The sequence below is a fragment of the Daktulosphaira vitifoliae genome, unplaced genomic scaffold, assembly GCF_025091365.1.
Source record: "Daktulosphaira vitifoliae isolate Bord-2020 unplaced genomic scaffold, ASM2509136v1 Scaffold_4, whole genome shotgun sequence".
NCBI classification, from domain to species: Eukaryota; Metazoa; Arthropoda; class Insecta; order Hemiptera; family Phylloxeridae; genus Daktulosphaira; species Daktulosphaira vitifoliae.
Genome location: NW_026099575.1, coordinates 779,473 through 797,970, shown reverse-complemented (window position 1 = coordinate 797,970; position 18,498 = coordinate 779,473). Strand labels below are relative to the sequence as shown.

The 18,498-nt window shown below is 27.4% G+C and overlaps 1 protein-coding gene and 1 long non-coding RNA gene across 4 annotated transcripts; one reads left to right on the top strand and one right to left on the bottom strand.

Annotated features, from left to right (window-relative positions):
- Positions 1 to 3,853: 3,853 nt before the first annotated feature.
- On the bottom strand, positions 3,854 to 7,539 carry LOC126903794 (uncharacterized). 2 transcript variants are annotated; one of them, XR_007703604.1, is made up of 3 exons: positions 6,717 to 7,539; positions 5,637 to 6,638; positions 3,854 to 4,247 (listed from the first exon to the last, which is right to left on the bottom strand). It is a non-coding gene; the product is annotated as an uncharacterized LOC126903794 (long non-coding RNA). The 2 variants fall into 2 exon arrangements; XR_007703603.1 differs by having other exon boundaries at positions 6,130 to 6,638.
- A 768-nt stretch (positions 7,540 to 8,307) lies between these two features.
- Positions 8,308 to 10,838, top strand: LOC126903772 (uncharacterized). Of its 2 annotated transcripts, XM_050682254.1 has the most exons (3): positions 8,308 to 8,402; positions 9,067 to 9,877; positions 10,002 to 10,838. In XM_050682254.1, exons 2-3 carry the CDS (start codon positions 9,294 to 9,296, stop codon positions 10,801 to 10,803), a joined length of 1,386 nt encoding a protein of 461 aa, XP_050538211.1. In that variant the 5' UTR covers positions 8,308 to 8,402; positions 9,067 to 9,293; the 3' UTR covers positions 10,804 to 10,838. The 2 variants fall into 2 exon arrangements, with proteins under 2 accessions (XP_050538211.1, XP_050538210.1); XM_050682253.1 differs by lacking the exon at positions 8,308 to 8,402 and having other exon boundaries at positions 8,948 to 9,877.
- The last annotated feature ends 7,660 nt before the right edge of the window (positions 10,839 to 18,498 follow it).

The window sequence follows — 18,498 nt, the reverse complement described above, 5'->3', positions numbered from 1 at the left end:
ATTTTATATTTAATGTAAGTTAAAGTCAATTAATTTTTATAAATTGCTTTACCCTCAAAAATTGAAAAAATTTCCTTCAATAAAGGTAATGAAGGAAATCTCCAAAAACATTACAACTTTAAAAATAGATAATTTTTGACATATTTTTAAATTAAAAATAACATAATTTTTCTAAAAATTGCCAAATTAATGTAATTATTTTTTATAGATGCATGATTTTTTTATTTATTACTTGGTATATTTTTATTTTATAAATCAGACCCACAGAAGGGGATTCTAAATTACAACTTTTTCAACTTAACTTATCAAAGTGTTCTGGAAAGTCTGACACTTTTATATACAAGGTGATTTTTTTATCATAACCCACTCAATTACTTACAGAATAATAATAATTTAAATTTTTTTTTTTTTTATTATTGTTAGTTACACATTATTCTTGAATTATTAACTATGTAATACTTTTTAAATTCATCCCTTGTGCCTGGTAAGGGTGTCAACTTTGTTTTTTTAAATGGTAACACATATTTTTAATTTAATAAGATATTTGAGTTTTTAATTTAATAATAAATGGCATTTGAATTTTTAATAAAACTTAATTTGTTTATTAGATATAAACATTTTAAGTTTCAAATTTTTGAGTTAATATATAGGTATAATACACAAGGGATTACAAATACAGGTAGCTAATCGGTTTTTTATGATATTGCTATCACAGTCACGGATTGTTTATTATCAATTATGACTATCAATAGATAAACTTTTTGTATTGTCAGTTAGTGTATTTATAAACTCACAACAATGTACCTTACTATCATTGATAATAACAATGCTGTGTACCTGCTAATATCGATGTCATAAAAAATCAATTANCTATCATTGATAATAACAATGCTGTGTACCTGCTAATATCGATGTCTTAAAAAATCAAGTATCAAATAGTTAATAATTCAAGAATAATGTGTAACTAAAGATAGTAATAAAAATAAAATTTTAAATTATTATTATTCTGTAAGTAATTGAGTGGGTTATGATAAAAAAATCACCTGAATATCTTAAATTAAAACTAATATAATGCACTTTAATCATTTTTGATATTATAACTAATTAAATAAAAACTATAAGATATAACTACAAGGAAAATAGTTCTGATTATTTCAAATGTATTATCTATTTTAAACCAAAAATTACATAGAAATTATTAATATTTCTTTTGAAATGATTTATTTACATTAATAAATAGAGAATTTCATGAGAATAAAAAAATTCTATTGTTAAAATTAATATGTATTCGGTAAATTATATAAATAGTATTTACTATAAATTTATCAAAAAAGGTCAATATTATTTTTGCATTTTATTTTCGATACGAAGCTGAGAAGGTATTAATTTTACCATGATGTCTTTTTTTTAGCTTCGATACGAAGCTGAGAAGGTATTACTTTTACCATGATGTGTTTTTTATTTTTTTATGTCTGTTGCCACTTTTTCTCAGCTCTCACTGGACCGATTTCTTTTAAAAAATAAAATGTAATCTTTGCGATAAAAATCACCTTTTATCAGGATGTTATTTTTACTTAAAACTGCTATAACTTTTTCAAATATTAACAAATCAAAATTATATTTTTTTTTATTGAAACCTTAGATATTCCCTTCCATTTGATATCATTTTTTTTTTGAAAATCTAACACTTATTCTGCTCACAGGAGGGATTTAAAATAGCTTTTTAACTTTTTTTTTTTTAGTTAAAGTAAATCATTAAAATTAATTCAGTTCTGGATATTTCAATTGTAGAATCTTTTTAAACATCAAAAGTTACTAGGAAATGATTACTATTATTTCTATTTAAGCTATATATTACGATAAAAATGCAAAAAAACATTGAGCTTTTCAGATAAATTTAAAATAAATAGTAATTATAAAATTTCCTGACTGCATATCAATCTTAAAAATAGCATTGTTATAATTCTCATAAAATTTTCTATTTCATGATGTCAATTACAAACTTGTAATTGAGCTAAAGTTATGGTAACATATTCAATTTTTTTACTGTAAACTTTCACAAAACTTTATCAAAAATTTTTCATCAACTTTAAAGAACCAAAAAAATAGGTTAAAAATGAAAATTTGGATTGATTATTTTTAACATATTAAAAATCAAATCAGTAATAATTTATACACGTAAAAGTAAAGCAAAATATAAGTTCTTTATTATTTTTATAATTTCTCCGTATAAATTACTATATTAAACTATTGAATATCAATTTTATACTAAATTTAATAATTATAATTAGTATTTATTCTTATATTATATTTTAAAATCAAAGAACTACTAATCAGGATATAATTAAAGAAATAAGAGTTGATGATCCTTTTGGAATAATCCATCAATTTCTCTAAATGAAACACTATCTACAGATTTGCATCGAAGCGTTTCTTATGATAGTGATTTTAATCACTGTCAGATATCATCTATACTTGTCCCATCTTTGCCTCATCCGCACTGTGCCTCGACCCCACTGTGCTACCGTTTTTTTTTTAGAAATGATTTATATAGCAACATGTTACCAAAAAATAATCTATTAGTTATGTTTTATTATTTATGAACAAATAATGTTAAATTTTTAAAATTTCTATAAAATATTAATTGTAGCCTAAGAAATATTATATCATTGACTACACTATTTTTTATCCTTCTATACAATTTAAACGTTTGAGACCTAATACACGACAATAGACACTTAGTTTCAGTATTTTTTCAACAATATCATACAGGAAACGTCGAAATTGTCCATGGTGCTTCTGAGGTACTCTCCAACAGCAATTAAATCCACTCGGTCTTATACAGAGTATTCAGTAAATAAGGACATAGGATTCTTTTGTTCCCATTGTTTGTAACGATTGACATTCTTCATTTACTGAACACTCTGTATACTGAAACATTTGTTTTTTTCTTTGAAAAATCTAATAAAAAGTTAGTATTTAAAATGTAGGACATAAAGCGGTATGCTTGGATGAACTAATGATCAGCGGTAATATACCTCTGGATTTGGAGTTCGGAATTATCTTAGATAATTTTACTTTTTATTTTTAACAAATTTTCGAATACAGTCACGGCTATTTTAGCTAACTCATTTAGATTTTTTTTATCTGACTTTGATCAATTTTGTATTATATTATCAACAACTGGATTATTTTCTACCATCAACGACGACAACATTAGAGGTGATCGGCGTAACTAAGTTCAAGTTAAGTTAAAAATATAAAAAAGAATTATTTTACAAAAATCGTAATTATTTATTAATTTTATATAATTAAAATTATATATATAATTAAAAACTTACATTGATTTGGTTATTTTTTAAAAAGTTATTCGCCTGCAAAGTCTGCAATCGTTATCCTTGAGTTTTTGTCTATACTTAGATTGATTCTTAGAATCTTAGACACACACACAAAAAAAAAAAAANCTAATTATACACTTCATAACGACCTTAACTTAAAAACAGTTCATGAAGAAGCCATCTCCTACTATAAACGATTCCACAGTAAATTACTCTCCCACTCTAATCCCCTAATAAAAAAACTCTCAACCTTGTCCATACCTGGAGACCCACCCAGACGTTTAAAACGTAAGTGGTGCCGTGATCTTCTTTTTAATATTATTAATTAACAATAATATAATTAAGTCATTGGAAATATAAAAAAAAATTCTAAAAAAATAAAAAATTAATGTCACTAATAAGTGGTTTCTTCTATCAAAATGTATTTATGTAAATTTTTCTACTCTTATCATGTATGCTTATTGTTCTCATTGGACAGATTGTATATTTCTAATAAAAAAAAAAAAAATCCTCTTAGTACTTCGTTCATGAGTTTTACTAATATCACCAGTGGCGGATTTAGATTTACTGTCACCCTAGGCCCTGTCCGATGCACCGCGATTTTTAATAAAATTAATTTCATTAATTTTGACACAATAATTTTATTTTAAATATAATTTTTAAAAATAACTAATAAATATGACAGATAAATAATACATTTATTTTTTTAATATTTATCAATTTGAACATTTCTTTTTCCTGACTTTAATCCAAGCAAAAACGTCGATTATATCGTCATAATTAATTTCTTGGACTAATAGAGCTTCAATAGACAGATATGCAAGCAAGGGCATCATTTCAGTTTATTTTTGGATGCATTTCAAGAAGGCCATTTTGAAATTTTAACAGACCATATAAAAATAAATATACCTACATAAGTAAATTATTCTTCTTTTAATTTTTCCATAGAATATGAATTACATTCAACATAAGTAGTAAATATAAACTATAATAACACTTCTTTTTTTTCCTCGTCTTAATTCCAACTACTTGAGGTCGATCACCCTTATCATAAACTTAAATTTGACACAATCTTTCACATTATCTACGCTCATACAGCCGTCCACATATCGCATTCAATTATACTCCTCAATCTCTTTTTTTGTCTTTCTTATCTTTTCTTCTTTCAACATTCATTTCTATAACTGTTCTTACAGCTTCCGATTCGTCTCTCCTCATAACATAAATAATCTATCTAAATCTATATTCATCATATCAACGATTGACACTACAACTATACTCCATCTTATATATTCGTTCCTTAAAAATTTTCTATTATTTTCTTCGCAAAAAATAATGGCTCCATTGTTGACTTTTCAGGCATAAATCAAAACTAATTTTTAGATACCAATATCTCATTTCTTATTCTCTTACCTATTACTTTTTCACAAATTTTCATTCTATGACTCATAAGCCTTATGCCTCTAAAATTTCTACACTCCTGTATGTCTCCTTTACCTTTAAATATCGGCACCACAATACTATTTCTTCATTCATTTGGGATTTTCTCTTCTAATAAGATTTCATTTAAAAAATCCTTCAACCACCTTATGCAAATACCGCCTAATATTTTCCATGTTTCTAAACATTACTGGCACTTCATACTGCTTTATTATTTTTCATTGATGCCACTGCCTCCCATACCTTTTTCTCACTTATTAAATCAACCAGACCCTTGTTCCACAAGATATCCTTTAATGTCTCATTTGGATAATCTTCATTCTGTAATTTTTCAAAATACTCTTTCCACCTTTTTTCACGTCATCATCACTCGATAGTACGCTCTCTCTTTCTACATAAAATAATCAATCTGTGATCTATTACTCCCACTATTATGAGTTATATAATGTTCTTTCCTCTATCTAAAATAAGTATTAACCACAGCCAGATCATCAGGATAATCTAGGATTCTATCTCCAGCCTCATTGTTCCCACTAAAACTATACCCTCCATGTATACTTTCGTATCCTCTCAACTCTTTACCTACATGTCCATTGATATCATTGATAACCCAACCTATCACCGCATCTTCATTGCTAGGTAATCCTTGCAACACCTCATCCATTTTTCTCCAAAAGACTTCCTTTTCTATTTTATCACATTTTACTGGTGCAAAGGCACTTATTTCATTCAATACTTTTCTCTTGATAATTAGTTTTACGACTATTATTCTGTCACTTTTCCTAGCTACTTCTACAATTTTACTTTTCATCTCCTCACCCATTATTATCCCTACATAATTCTTTATATTAGACTTACCTGAGTATATTATTTTATATACACCTATTTCTCTTGCTTTCTTTCCCTTCCACAAAGTTTCCAGCACACAGCAAATGTTCATTTTTCTCCTCTTCGATACTTCTACTAGTTAATGTTCCAACATTCCAAGTATCTATTCTTAGTTTGTATCTATTATTCTTCTTTATACACAAGTACAGCCTAGAGTTAAATGGTGATGTCCTTTTTGGGTACCTGTACACACGACTGATGAAACAGCTACCGCACAAGTTATCCGGCTGGTATCAAACACTTTATTCTTTAAGTCTTCTCTGTTTTCAACTACTTTATTTCCTTTTGCCTGTAGTCCCTACATAAATCCAAAATGGGATAACCTAATTTTTGTTAATGACCCCTCACATTTTTAGACAAATTTTTACGCCAGCTGTCGACCTGACGCAACCTTAGTCTTACAGCTTCCAGAGAAGTATTCTTATCCCCTATTCACAGAGGTATAAACTATAATAATACTTACTATTTTAATATTACATCATGTAACATAGCATCGGGAATGTAACAATCGTTGAATTTTATATTTATCAGTTCAATATCGTTTTAAATTGTTGCCATTAACTACGCAGCAAAAAAAGTCACGATAAAATCAATTACGAACATCAATATCAATATCTTGCGTTTGGTAAGAATATCAATGGTTTAGTATGATATGTTAATTGCTTACTCAATTGATTGATAACAGAATATTTGTTTATTGACCCATGTGACCATGATAATACATCATTTTTGAAATTTGAATACATGTATAAAAAATTGATGAATTATAATTGCAGATCAATTGGGAGAGTTTTCCACAACTAAGTTTTACCCTTTTTGGAGTGGAAAAAGATCCTTCCACTGAACAATTTATTGCTAGAATACTCAAAAAGATACGGAGAGCAATATCCACATTCGGATAAACATCTCAAAGACTTCGTGAATGCAATACATTGCATATTTTTTGTGAAGAGCGCACATTATCCGTATTTACTAGGGAATCATTAAGAAAACAATGTAAATGAATATATTTATTACTTGACGTCTCTTCTAAATCTTCAGGATACTTACTGACTAGCTTATTGGCAAGATTTTTCAATTCGTTTGTATCTATGTTTGATAAATCATCAAAAAAATTAAATTTTTCGTAAATATTTTCATATGCCCTTTTTAACTAGATATGATTTGTAATCTTTTGACATATCATTCATCAAAATCGGTCTAGTCAAATCTGAAAAAAGTTGCTAACAGGCACAAAAAAACACATTCTAGTAAAATTATTATCTTTTCAGCTTTGCATCGAAGCAAAAAAAAAATGATTTAAATCATAACAAAATACTTATGACTGTTGAACATAATGATTATTAGTTAAATTATTAAAAGATTTAGTTGACCTTGTTATAAAACTAGATATTTTTGGAATTTGTTTAAGCAAATTATCTATTTTCATAGATTCTTCTGTTTTTCTTTTACGATATTTAACACTGCTAAATTTCTTTCAGTAACCACAGATATTTAATTACAAAATGAAATCAAAACTACCACAAATTATAAAAAAAACCAATATCTAATATAAATTAATCAACCAATTATTTTTTAAATGTTAAGAAACAGAATAAAATAATTCGAGATTTGTACACATGATGAACATTTGTTAAAATAAAATGATCTATGTGACTTTTCTACAGCGCGAAATACATTAAACAAAACAAATTTAAACGTACATGCTAAGCGTATCCTCTCACTTGAACTTCTTATAAGTCTTAATAATGTACTATACTCCCGCTCCTCTGAAATAATTGAAAGTACCGTCACATAAATTAAACACTCAGATAATGAATAAAATTCTTACAAATTTTTAGTTATACTTATAATAAGCACATTAATGTAACTATATCACAAGTCAACTTTAATATATATTAATTTATATACTTAAATAAAAAAAAAATTAGAAATTCTCGCTCTTGGATTTCAAAAAAATTGANGAAAGACTCGAGAAGAGCTCAAACGACGAACTCGTCGTCAATTTATATATACATAAAACTTTAATAAACCTTTGTGTCTACGTTGGGGCACTACCGACGTACGACTTATAATAAGCACATTAATGTAACTATATCACAAGTCAACTTTAATATATATTAACTTATATACTTAAATAAAAAAAAAATTAGAAATTCTCGCTCTTGGATTTCAAAAAAATTGAAATTTAAAGATGTCATTGAAAATTTTTGCAAATATGAGGATTATTGAAATTTTTTTTTTCTCGATTTTAAATAAAAATTTCATTTTTATTACAAAATATTTTGATGGTTTAAAAATTGAATATTGAATAAGATACGATATATTTCTCAAAAAAGTATTTTTATGAACAAAAAATGGTCTGACATTTTTGAACGAATATCAAAATGATATTTAATACATGTAAATTTACGGTATTTTTGTTTCACATAAAAAACAAATTGAGAAGTTATTCAAATATTGTAATTTCACGTGTATAAATTATTATTGTCACTACACAAATAAAAAGAAAAGAACATTATTCAATAATGACTATCTTAGATCTATTAAAAAATTATTATCTTACCAACAAATAAAGAAGTAAATAAATGAATTCAATTATAATATCATATATTGTCTTAACTTTTTACGCCTCTAAAATTTTAGCATTTCAAACATATTGCTAATCTTCAAATTATGCCACCCCAGGCCCGGGCCTCGCAGGCCTAGGCGTAATTCTATCAATAAATATCACAGGTAAATATTTGAATCCGAATAGTAATACACAAAATTCAAACAAGCCTCTTCTCGTTTTAAATACCGTAAACAAACAAGCGTTTTGATTTAATAAACATTTTCAATAAACCGATTTTAAGTGGAAAGTCGTTTTTCTATCACCTTGTGTCATAAATTATATGACTATCATTTTATCATTTTAATGTTCAACCATTTTTTTAATTTTTATTTTATTGGTTATTATTACACGTTCGGAAAATATGAAGGAAAATAATCAAATAACATAATTTATTAAAATAAAACTGTTAACTTTATTTTAATTTTAATGAATACAATTATTAAAATTTTTCAACTATTTGTGTAACAATAAATTTTTGAAACAATATGAACTTCAAATTGTGTACATACATACGTCATTATTATAACTATTATTATATCAATTTCACATAGAAGTATCAAACTAAACATATTACAAGTCGCAGAATACTTGTTTTACAAAAAAGATTATGACGTTCTTTTTCTATTTCAATAAAATATAAGCAATTTAAAAAAAATTAGTTCAAAATTATTTTACTCTTAAAAATAATATTATATAATAAATTTCGTTTCATAAAATTAAAAAAAATGTCTAAAAAAATTATTTTATATGAGTTTTTCTTATTTTTGCAATTAAATCAAATTTTAGATATATATTGTAATCCTCAAAGTGAAGATTTCAAAAAATACGTAATTAACTCATTAAACCACATTCGTGTTCAAAATGGATGGAACTCCATTCAACAAACAGCAATTAAAGTTGAGGACATAACAATTAATACCAAAACCGTAACAAGTGAAATTATCGATGAAAGTAATTTTATACAAAAACTTTACTTTATAACTTATCTCCTAAACTGTGAATATACCAATACAATGCAAACTTTCAATGTAATGTTAGGCCTTGTTTTAAATAAGTGTGAAATGACTTTTTATAAAAATCAAAATAATAAATTGAATTATTGCACAAGGCTAATTATTTACATTTTTAATTGTTCAATAAATATGTTTAAAGAAATGTTTAAAGTGGAAAAATATCTTGAAAATATTGACCTACGAATTTTAGACTCGCCTATCCTTAATGTTAAAACTGTAGATAGTGAAATAAATTATTTTTACGCATATGCAGTTGGGTTAAGCAATATTTCATTACTTGAACTACCTAGTACTTTTAATGGGGTCAATACTTTTGAAAGCATAAAACATTTTAATAAAAAAGCGGAATTAATGATATCAAATCTCTACAAAAATAGAAAAGTATGTGGGACAGAACACGAAAGTTCAATTTTAGACAAAATATTGATGAAATATAATATCGATCAAATGGAAAAACTGGTAGAGGACTCCAACGAATATATTAATGATATTTATAAAGATCTTGAATTATATTTTACCGGAATAATTGAAAATTGTTATTCAAAACTAGGCTTTGAACATCTAGAAGGAACAAATAAGTTCAAGTAAGATTTATAGTTTAGTATGTTTACATACTTAAATTTTAGACTTTTATTTTGTTATTTAAACAGTAAAATTCTTAAGATATTAATTTTTAGCATCCATATATATTTTTTTTGTTCCATACAGGTATATTCATTCCAAAAGAAAGATATACGGCCATAATGAAGGCATTGTATTGTGTAATCATTTTTTTAGTTATACTGGTTGGCAATCATTGAAATATATAGCTGTTAAAAATGAATTTACAAAGGGAAAATCACTATATTTTAAAGATATTACATGTACGGTTGATTTGGAAAATTATTATTTCGTGCGGACATGTCTTGCACTTATTTTAAGATGTCGCTATATTGAAATAGTTCGCAATTTTTCTATAATGTTGGGACATATAGCTAATGTTTGTAAATGTGAAAATAAAATTAACTGTGCAATTAAGCTTTATGAAACACTTATGAAATCCAATGACATGTTTAAAAAAATGTTAGTTGCTCTGACTACTTTGAGATACTACAAAAAGGGTATTAAAAAATATCAATTTCAAGAATTACTCTTAGAGAAACTGATAGAATTTTTTATTGATTATTTGAATGATGTTAAAAAAAAGTATTTTTCCCCATTGTTATTTATTAAGAATGGATTTTATGAAGCTGAAACGTTTCTTGAAGGCGTAGCTCACGTTCAATCTTCAGATTTACAGACGAAATTAAAAAACGTGATTCAATTTAACATGAGATATTGCCAAATTATTAAATGTCAATCAGACATATCCTTAATTATAATATTTGAACAATTGATTAATAACAATAAATTATCACAATATAGTACTACTTATCAAACTATGTGTGATTATTGGGACTCTTATGTTCTACAGGTTGTGAAAAATGATTATGAGTATTTAGGTTTCAATAATTTACCGTGTAAAATTTGATTTTTTATTTGAGACTTATTAAAATATTGTAATTATGCTATAATTGTTATTTTAAAATAATTAATTTCTCTTTAAATTAACTGCAATGACATGCTCTCTGATTGGTGAACATGACCATAGCCCTGACCCATACACTTGATCTCAACCCCACTCCAAATTTAGAGACGTTCTCCACCACAACTGAGATCATTCCCGCGGACCCGTTCAGACACGTCACAGTTTCACTTTTGATTATGATTCCCTCCCTCAAAATTTAGGAAAAGAATAATCACTTAATTATTACTTGTTGATACCACAACAGTACCATTAATATTGGTATTTATCGTATTTAACATCTTAGCAATCAATATTAATTACATATAGATATATTTTTGACCAGATATTTTTTTCGAATTATCATTGATGATTTTTGGGTGTTTAAACATCCATGTGTGAATTATATACAGTCTATGACAATAGCAGTCAGTTTTCTGACCAAAAACTATTAGTCGGCAACAATTACACTTTGCATATCTTTGACATCCATAAGTTGTGCTCCAAACCTTAGTGATTTCACGTAGTGCTGATCTCCAGTTGTTTGCAGCTCTCGTTCAACAAGTCCCTATAACACGTTTTACCCAATTTTTCAGCCTAGAAAATATACGTATTGGATTTCCCTGGTAATCTTACAAATGGTACGTAGGTGGTACTGAGTGTCGTCCAAACTTGACCTCGGTAAATAGTTCCATGCTCCAGTTTGTTAAGTAGCTCTTGTCAAATATATTGTTATTAATATTTATTACTCTTAACTATTCTTTCTATTACTTTAAAATGAAGTACTCTAACGCTTTTGGCGTTAATATCATCGTAAACCGTGTTACATTATTTAGTATTTTATTACTTATTTTAGTGTAACATTTAAAATCAAGTACGTATCTACGTATCTACGTAAGTATCTACGTACGTACAATGCTATATTCGTGCTACAGTTTAGGTAACCGATTCACCCACTTGTATTAGTCACGTTCGCTTAAATCGCGCCACATTGTTATTGTCAATGTACTGTTGAAACTTTCCATGAGACATGCTTTCATCGTCGAATAATGTCGAGTAATAATTGATTCCGTACCGTAACATTATTTTTTTTAATTATTTATTGAAAATTTTTTTCCGAAATCCGTCTGCATAAGCTTAGGATAACTACCTTGTTTCAGTATTCCATTCATGGCTTCGGTAACTTCATTGGCCGTTTAATTTTTCAATGGAATGACCCACGTGTATTTTGAAAATCCATCCATGCACGTCAAAATGTACCGGTGACGTTAATCAGAATATTTTCCACGAGGTCAGTATGCTATATATTGTCGAGGCGTTTAATATTTATTCGAGCACTTAAGTAGTTCCGACGGACATGCCGGTGAAGTTCGTCAGCATATTTTTTTTTCATAGCGTCGACGGTATCTATTCAATGTAACCAAACCCAGCAAACAATTAAAAAATGTAGACGTTTTCTGGTGTAATTCTTGTATCGCCGGCCGACTGTGACGATATCATTTAAAAACAAAAAGTCATATCAGTCAAAGTCCATCATCTAATATGAAAATGAAATTGGCTAGGTCGTTATCCACCAAGGTACGTCTTTTCTGTTTTCATAGATAAACAAATACACTTTCTTGAGCACCATGTGAAACTTCCATTAACATTTAATACTTGCACTAATGTGAAGATTTCGAATAAATGTAAAAATTTTCGAATCGAAGTCTATCAATATCAGTCAGCACGGTAAACTACAGATTAGTTTTTCCGCAATTCGACAGACCAGAAATCAATGCACGTATTATGATAGGCAAAAGTTTCCCGTGTTTACTGCGTACAATTTTATTAATTTTATCAAAATTCACAACAGGTAACGTGATCATCTTTTTTTTGAAACGCATCACACGTCATCAAATCGTAACCATCAATATGGGAAAAATGGTCAATCAGAGACAACATCGAAAACAACAAGGAACAGATCTACTGAACACTGTAATAAAAAAACTACCTTTTGAAGACAACATTCCAGATGTGTCTAAAATTATTTAAACGTTTTTATTATTTTTTTTTAAATTGAATATACTGTCAATTTGCGGTCTTAGGAACAAGGTAAGAAGATAGGATACAACGAAGTGAAGTTGGGATGAAGTTGATGCTGCAATCGATATCGTTTAAAGTAAATATGAGAATTTCGAGGACCAAAACAAAGCAGAAAAGGTGTTGGAAAATCGGACAAAGGATTTTATCTACAGCCTTACATGTCGGGTCAGGTTTTAAGCTGATATATCTTAGAAATATATCTGCCAGTATCATGCAGTCGATTTTCAAATAAACATCACTATATTCTCCAAGTGCTAAACAATTAAATCTTTCCCATACGGATTGAGCATAATTATTTATCTTCCGAAATCGATGTTTTTGTTAAAGAGCTGTAAAACTTAACAGCTGGTGGAAGTTTCGATTCATTTAAGTTTTTTCAATTGTCAAAGTACTCGTAAGGGAACAATGTTTTACGTGTTACCAAATCCAATGAACTAAATCCTATCTTTGTTTCGATAAAATTATCGTTAAATTACTATTTGCTCATCTTGTCTAGACTGGCAGACAAAAATTTATAAGAATCTATGAAACTTAGTTTAAATCGATTAGTGATTTTTTTGAAAAATAAAATATATTTTCAGAATTTTTGGTATTATAGTTTTATTGATAATTATTTAATTTATATATACAGTTTATATAATAATGTTAGTTTCCTGTTTGTTGTTAATTGCAATAAGTAGACAATAAATTCCGAATAATCCATTAAATGACACAGATTGATCAAGTGTGTATTGTGTCTTTATCAGATTTTTTATTTTTAGCTTCGATGGGAAGCTGAAAAGGTATTGGTTTTACTATGATGTGTTTTTTTTATACTTTATTCTTTTAAATTTAGTCTGAATGTTAGATATAATTTTTTCTGATCTTGGTAAGACATTTTATTTGGATAACAAATAAGAATTTCAATGGTTTCATTATCAAATAATCAAATATTACCTTTTTAATTATATCTCACTGAAGTTGATTGTTTATCAAATGTTTAACAGAAAAAGCAATAATTTGAAAATTATCTTCTGTTGTTATATTTTAGCTTCGATGCGAATCTGAGAAGCTAATAATTTTACTATGATGTATTTTTTTTTTTTTGTGTCTGTATACGCTCAATCTCAGCTCTCGCTGGGCCGATTTTGATGAAAAATATGTCAAAAGATCACAAATCGTATCTAGTCGAAGACATTAACCTCAAAATTTGAAAAAAATCACTCGTTCCCCGTAAACTTTTTTAAAAATGACCGAATCAATATAAATATTTTTATTGATACCTTAGGTATTCCACCTATCATGTTATATATTTTTGTGAACATTTGACCCTTTACAAGCCCACAGGAAGGATTTCAAAATGGTAACTTTTTTACAAAAAATTAACTTTTTCAACGTAACTTTTGAAAATGTTCCGGAAAGACTGACACTTTTATATATACCTTAAATTAAAGCTAATGTAATATAATTTAATTTGAAAAAAAAAATTTGACCCCTGGACTTGTCTTCGTGATGAAAATGACTACCGTATGCAAAAATATGTAATTTTTGTGAAAAAATTCTTGATATTATGTTTTACATTTTTTAACATTATATTGCTATAACTTTTTAAAAAATGCATAAATCAATTAGTAGATGCACTGTTAAGCAGCTTGTAGCATCGTTCTCCCCCTCATTAAGATGTTTAGACATAGAAAAGAATCACGCAATTATGATTTTTAAAATATAGTTTTTACAGTTATAACAAAACTAGTTTTTATTTAAAATAAGTACTTTTAAATACATAACATGGCGCAGTCAAAGAGGTACGCTTGTACCAGCCCCAGGACCGCTGGAGCTACAAGGTAACTTAATGGAAAATTTTAAGAATTTTAAAAGAAAATATGAATTACATTTGTCAGCTAATGACTTGGAAAATAAGTCAAATAAAATTAAAACTGAAATATTATATTCTTTTATTGGGAATGATGCCAATAAATAAAGAGCAAAATTGGTAAATAAAACAATTTTTACAGTTATAGATCTTAGAGAAAGTTTTTATCAGATACCGCTAAGTGAGGAGTCAAGTGAATTGTGTACTTTTAGCTCACCTTATGGGTATTATGCATTTAAAAGATTACCTTTTGGAATATCATGTGCCCCAGAAGTATTTTTTAAGACTTTAACAATAAGACTTTAATAAGACTTTTTTTTAATAAAAAATATTTTGGACATACTAAAAATGTAATTATATATATAGATGATATATTAATAGTAGGTATTAATGAAAAAGAACATGATGAGGCACTAGAAGAAGTAATAAACAAAGCAAAAGAATTGAATGTTAAGTTTAATCCAGAAAAAGTACAGTATAGACAAAAGGAAATAAAGTATTTAGGAATGAAATTTAATAATGAGGGAGTTAAGCCAGATGAAAGTCAAATAGAAGCTATAAAAAATTTAAAGGAGCCAAAAANGTCAGATGAAAGTCAAATAGAAGCTATAAAAAATTTTAAGGAGCCGAAAAATAAAATAGAGTTGCAACGCATACTAGGTACGTGTAATTATCTAAGAGAATTCATACCAAACATGTCTAAAGTAACATAAACTTTAAGGGAGTTGTTAAAAAAAAATTTTTAAACTTATAAGTTATGGTTTTCTTTAAAATTAGGGGTGGGAACCTTGTTGTGTTCACAAAACTTCTTGTAATCTTGTATTTTCTTGCGCTCCTAAATTGTTGTTTTCTTGCATAATTAGTTGTGATATTCGTTTCAATTGATATTAATATTCAATTGTTATAATTGCCTCCTAGACTTAGTCTGTTATTCACAAAGTTCGTTAAAACTACAAGATTTTTGCTTTTATTTACATTTCATAGGGTAAATTTATATGTTAGTGTTAGGTTACAAAGTTAGGCTTATGATTATGCATTGCGATTGAATAGAAATGAATACATACATTTTTTATGTATTTAAATTTATTTTACAATCAAAATTAATTTAAGTTAACCTGATTTATAGAATAAAAACGTTGCTAAAAATTCTACAAATTTACAATTTGCTATCTTACTTTTAACTAGACAATGCATAATAACTTATATAAAAAATAAAAATTGTGATAACGGCCAGTGGCGCAACCAGGGGGGGTGTTTTGGGTGTCTGGACACCCCCCTTGGACCGTATTTTTTATTTAATAACTATTGAAAAGTGATCTATTTATATTAAATTTATAACATAAAAATCATAATATTGCAGTCTTCATAATGCAGACGATTTATCAGAACAAATGGTTTAAAATATTATTATGAAAGTCCATAATAATTTATGTATAAATTCAGAAATATTTATCTTGGTTAAAATAAGAATATTATTTGAATCTTGATGTAAACTATTTTTATTTTTATTATATTTAGAAATAATTTACATTATTCAGGTTCTTATCTTTTATGATAGGCAATTAGATATTGATGTAAATTTGTAATACGAAAACCGACCACGTGGCCATCTAAGTTATTATTAGTTTATATTAAGTCTAATAATATTGATAAATTAATAACATCAGTTGTCCGATATTTATTCTCAGTGTCGGTTCTTTGAGTTATCTACGTATTTGTGTGCATGTGCGATATAAGATATTATATAAACGTGATTAGGTTTTGTATTTCTAATCTTACAATATAATATACTGTTTCGTAAAATGAGTAAACGTGTTAATAAAAGTATAACTGACTTTTTTGCCAAAAAAGTACCGCGGCAGGAATTAAATACAAATAATGCGAAATTTTGTCCGGAAGATGATTTAAGCCAACAAATAGAAAATGTACATTGTCAGCACGATAATCTGCAGGTTAGTTTATTTGATATTGAATTATGTGTTGGTAAAAAGTTATCAAATAAAGAAAAAATAGATTTTTTTCAAAACACATGGACCCCAGAAAAAACATTTATTTTCCCAACAACAGAATTTAAAAACAAAAAAAAATTGAAGTTTCAATTTAGTTGGTTGGAGAAATGGATTTGGTTGGCGTATTCACATAAAGAAGACGGCGCGTATTGCAAGTATTGTGTTATATTTAATAAAACGGAAGGAGGTTCTCAGGTTTTGGGTAATTTTAGTCTTAAGCCTTTTAAAATTTGGTATAAAGCAATAGAAAAATTTAATATTCACGAAAAGTGTAATTATCACCTCAAAGCAGTTGAAGAGTATCAGAACATTGTTGCTATTGAAGCTGGAAAACAAGATTCAATAGATTTACAATTAAATAAAGCTTCTAAAATGCAGAAAGAATTGAATAGAAAAATAATTATTCCAGTAATCGAATCTGTGGTTTTTTGCGGAAGACAGGGAATTGCCTTACGCGGACATCGGGATTTTGGAATGCTAACGACGGAAAACCCAATAGAAAATGACGGTAACTTTAGAGCTTTAATGCGATTTCATATGAATGCGACAAAGTTGTCTGGTGATGAATCTTACGAATTGGCAAGAACAAATTGTGCAAAAAACGCGCAGTATACAAGTTGGAAGATTCAAAACGAAATTATCAGTTCTTGTCATGATATTATTTTATTTAAAATCATTGATGAAATCAATAATAGTAAATGTTTTTCGGTAATAGCTGACGAAACGGCAGACGTGGCTGGCATTGAACAATTTTCGTTATGTGTTCGTTATTTTGATTCTAAAAGTAAAATAATAAAAGAACAATTTTTAAAATTTGTACCTGTTATGGACTTAAGTGGAAGCGCACTTGCAAGTATAATTATTAAAGAACTTACTGACATGAAAATTGAAATGCAGTACATCAGAGGACAGGGTTATGATGGAGCTGCATCGATGAGTGGGAGATTCAATGGTGTACAATCATGCATAAAAAAAGAATATAAAACTGCTATATATGTTCATTGCAGTGCGCACAGTTTAAATTTAGCTATAACTTATGCTTGCGGTGTACAATCCATTCGAAATACTATGGGTACAATCGAAAAAGTTTTCGTATTTTTAAATACTCCAAAAAGACAAGCTGCATTTTCAAAACATGTCAAAGAACTGAATCAAGAAAATACTCATAAAGAAAAACTAAAACGATTATGTATGACAAGATGGGTTGAAAGGCATGACTCAGTAGAAGTGTTTGATCAACTTCTTCCTGCTGTCCATTCGTGTTTAGAAGAAATGACTAGTTGGGCAGACAACGAAACATCTACTAAAGCTCATATATTATTATTAGCTTTAAAAAATTGTGAATTTAATGTAAGTCTTATTGTTTTAAAAAAAATATTTCGGTATACTGTATCTTTATGCAAATACTTACAAAAACCTGACATAGATCTTATTCAAGCTCTAGAATATGTCAACAATGTGATACTTCAAATAAATTCAATTAGGAATAATGTCGATGAAGAGTTCTTAGAATGTTTTGAAGAACTTCAAAGTAAATCAAATGATTTAGATTTTGAGATAAAAATTCCAAGAATTACAAAAAGACACACTTATAGTCAGAATACTCCCAATAATACAGTTCAAGATTATTTTAAAGTTTTTTTATTTATACCTTTTTTAGATACATTTATTAGTCAGTTAAATGACAGATTTATTAATCATAATGAAATTATTCAAGGT

Bases quoted from the DNA above. Each gene is read 5' to 3' on its own strand.
- LOC126903772 (XM_050682253.1), top strand. From the start codon at position 9,006: ATGTCTAAAAAAATTATTTTATATGAGTTTTTCTTATTTTTGCAATTA. The intron at 9,878-10,001 runs GTAAGATTTATA...TGTTCCATACAG, and splicing joins GAAGGAACAAATAAGTTCAA to GTATATTCATTCCAAAAGAA.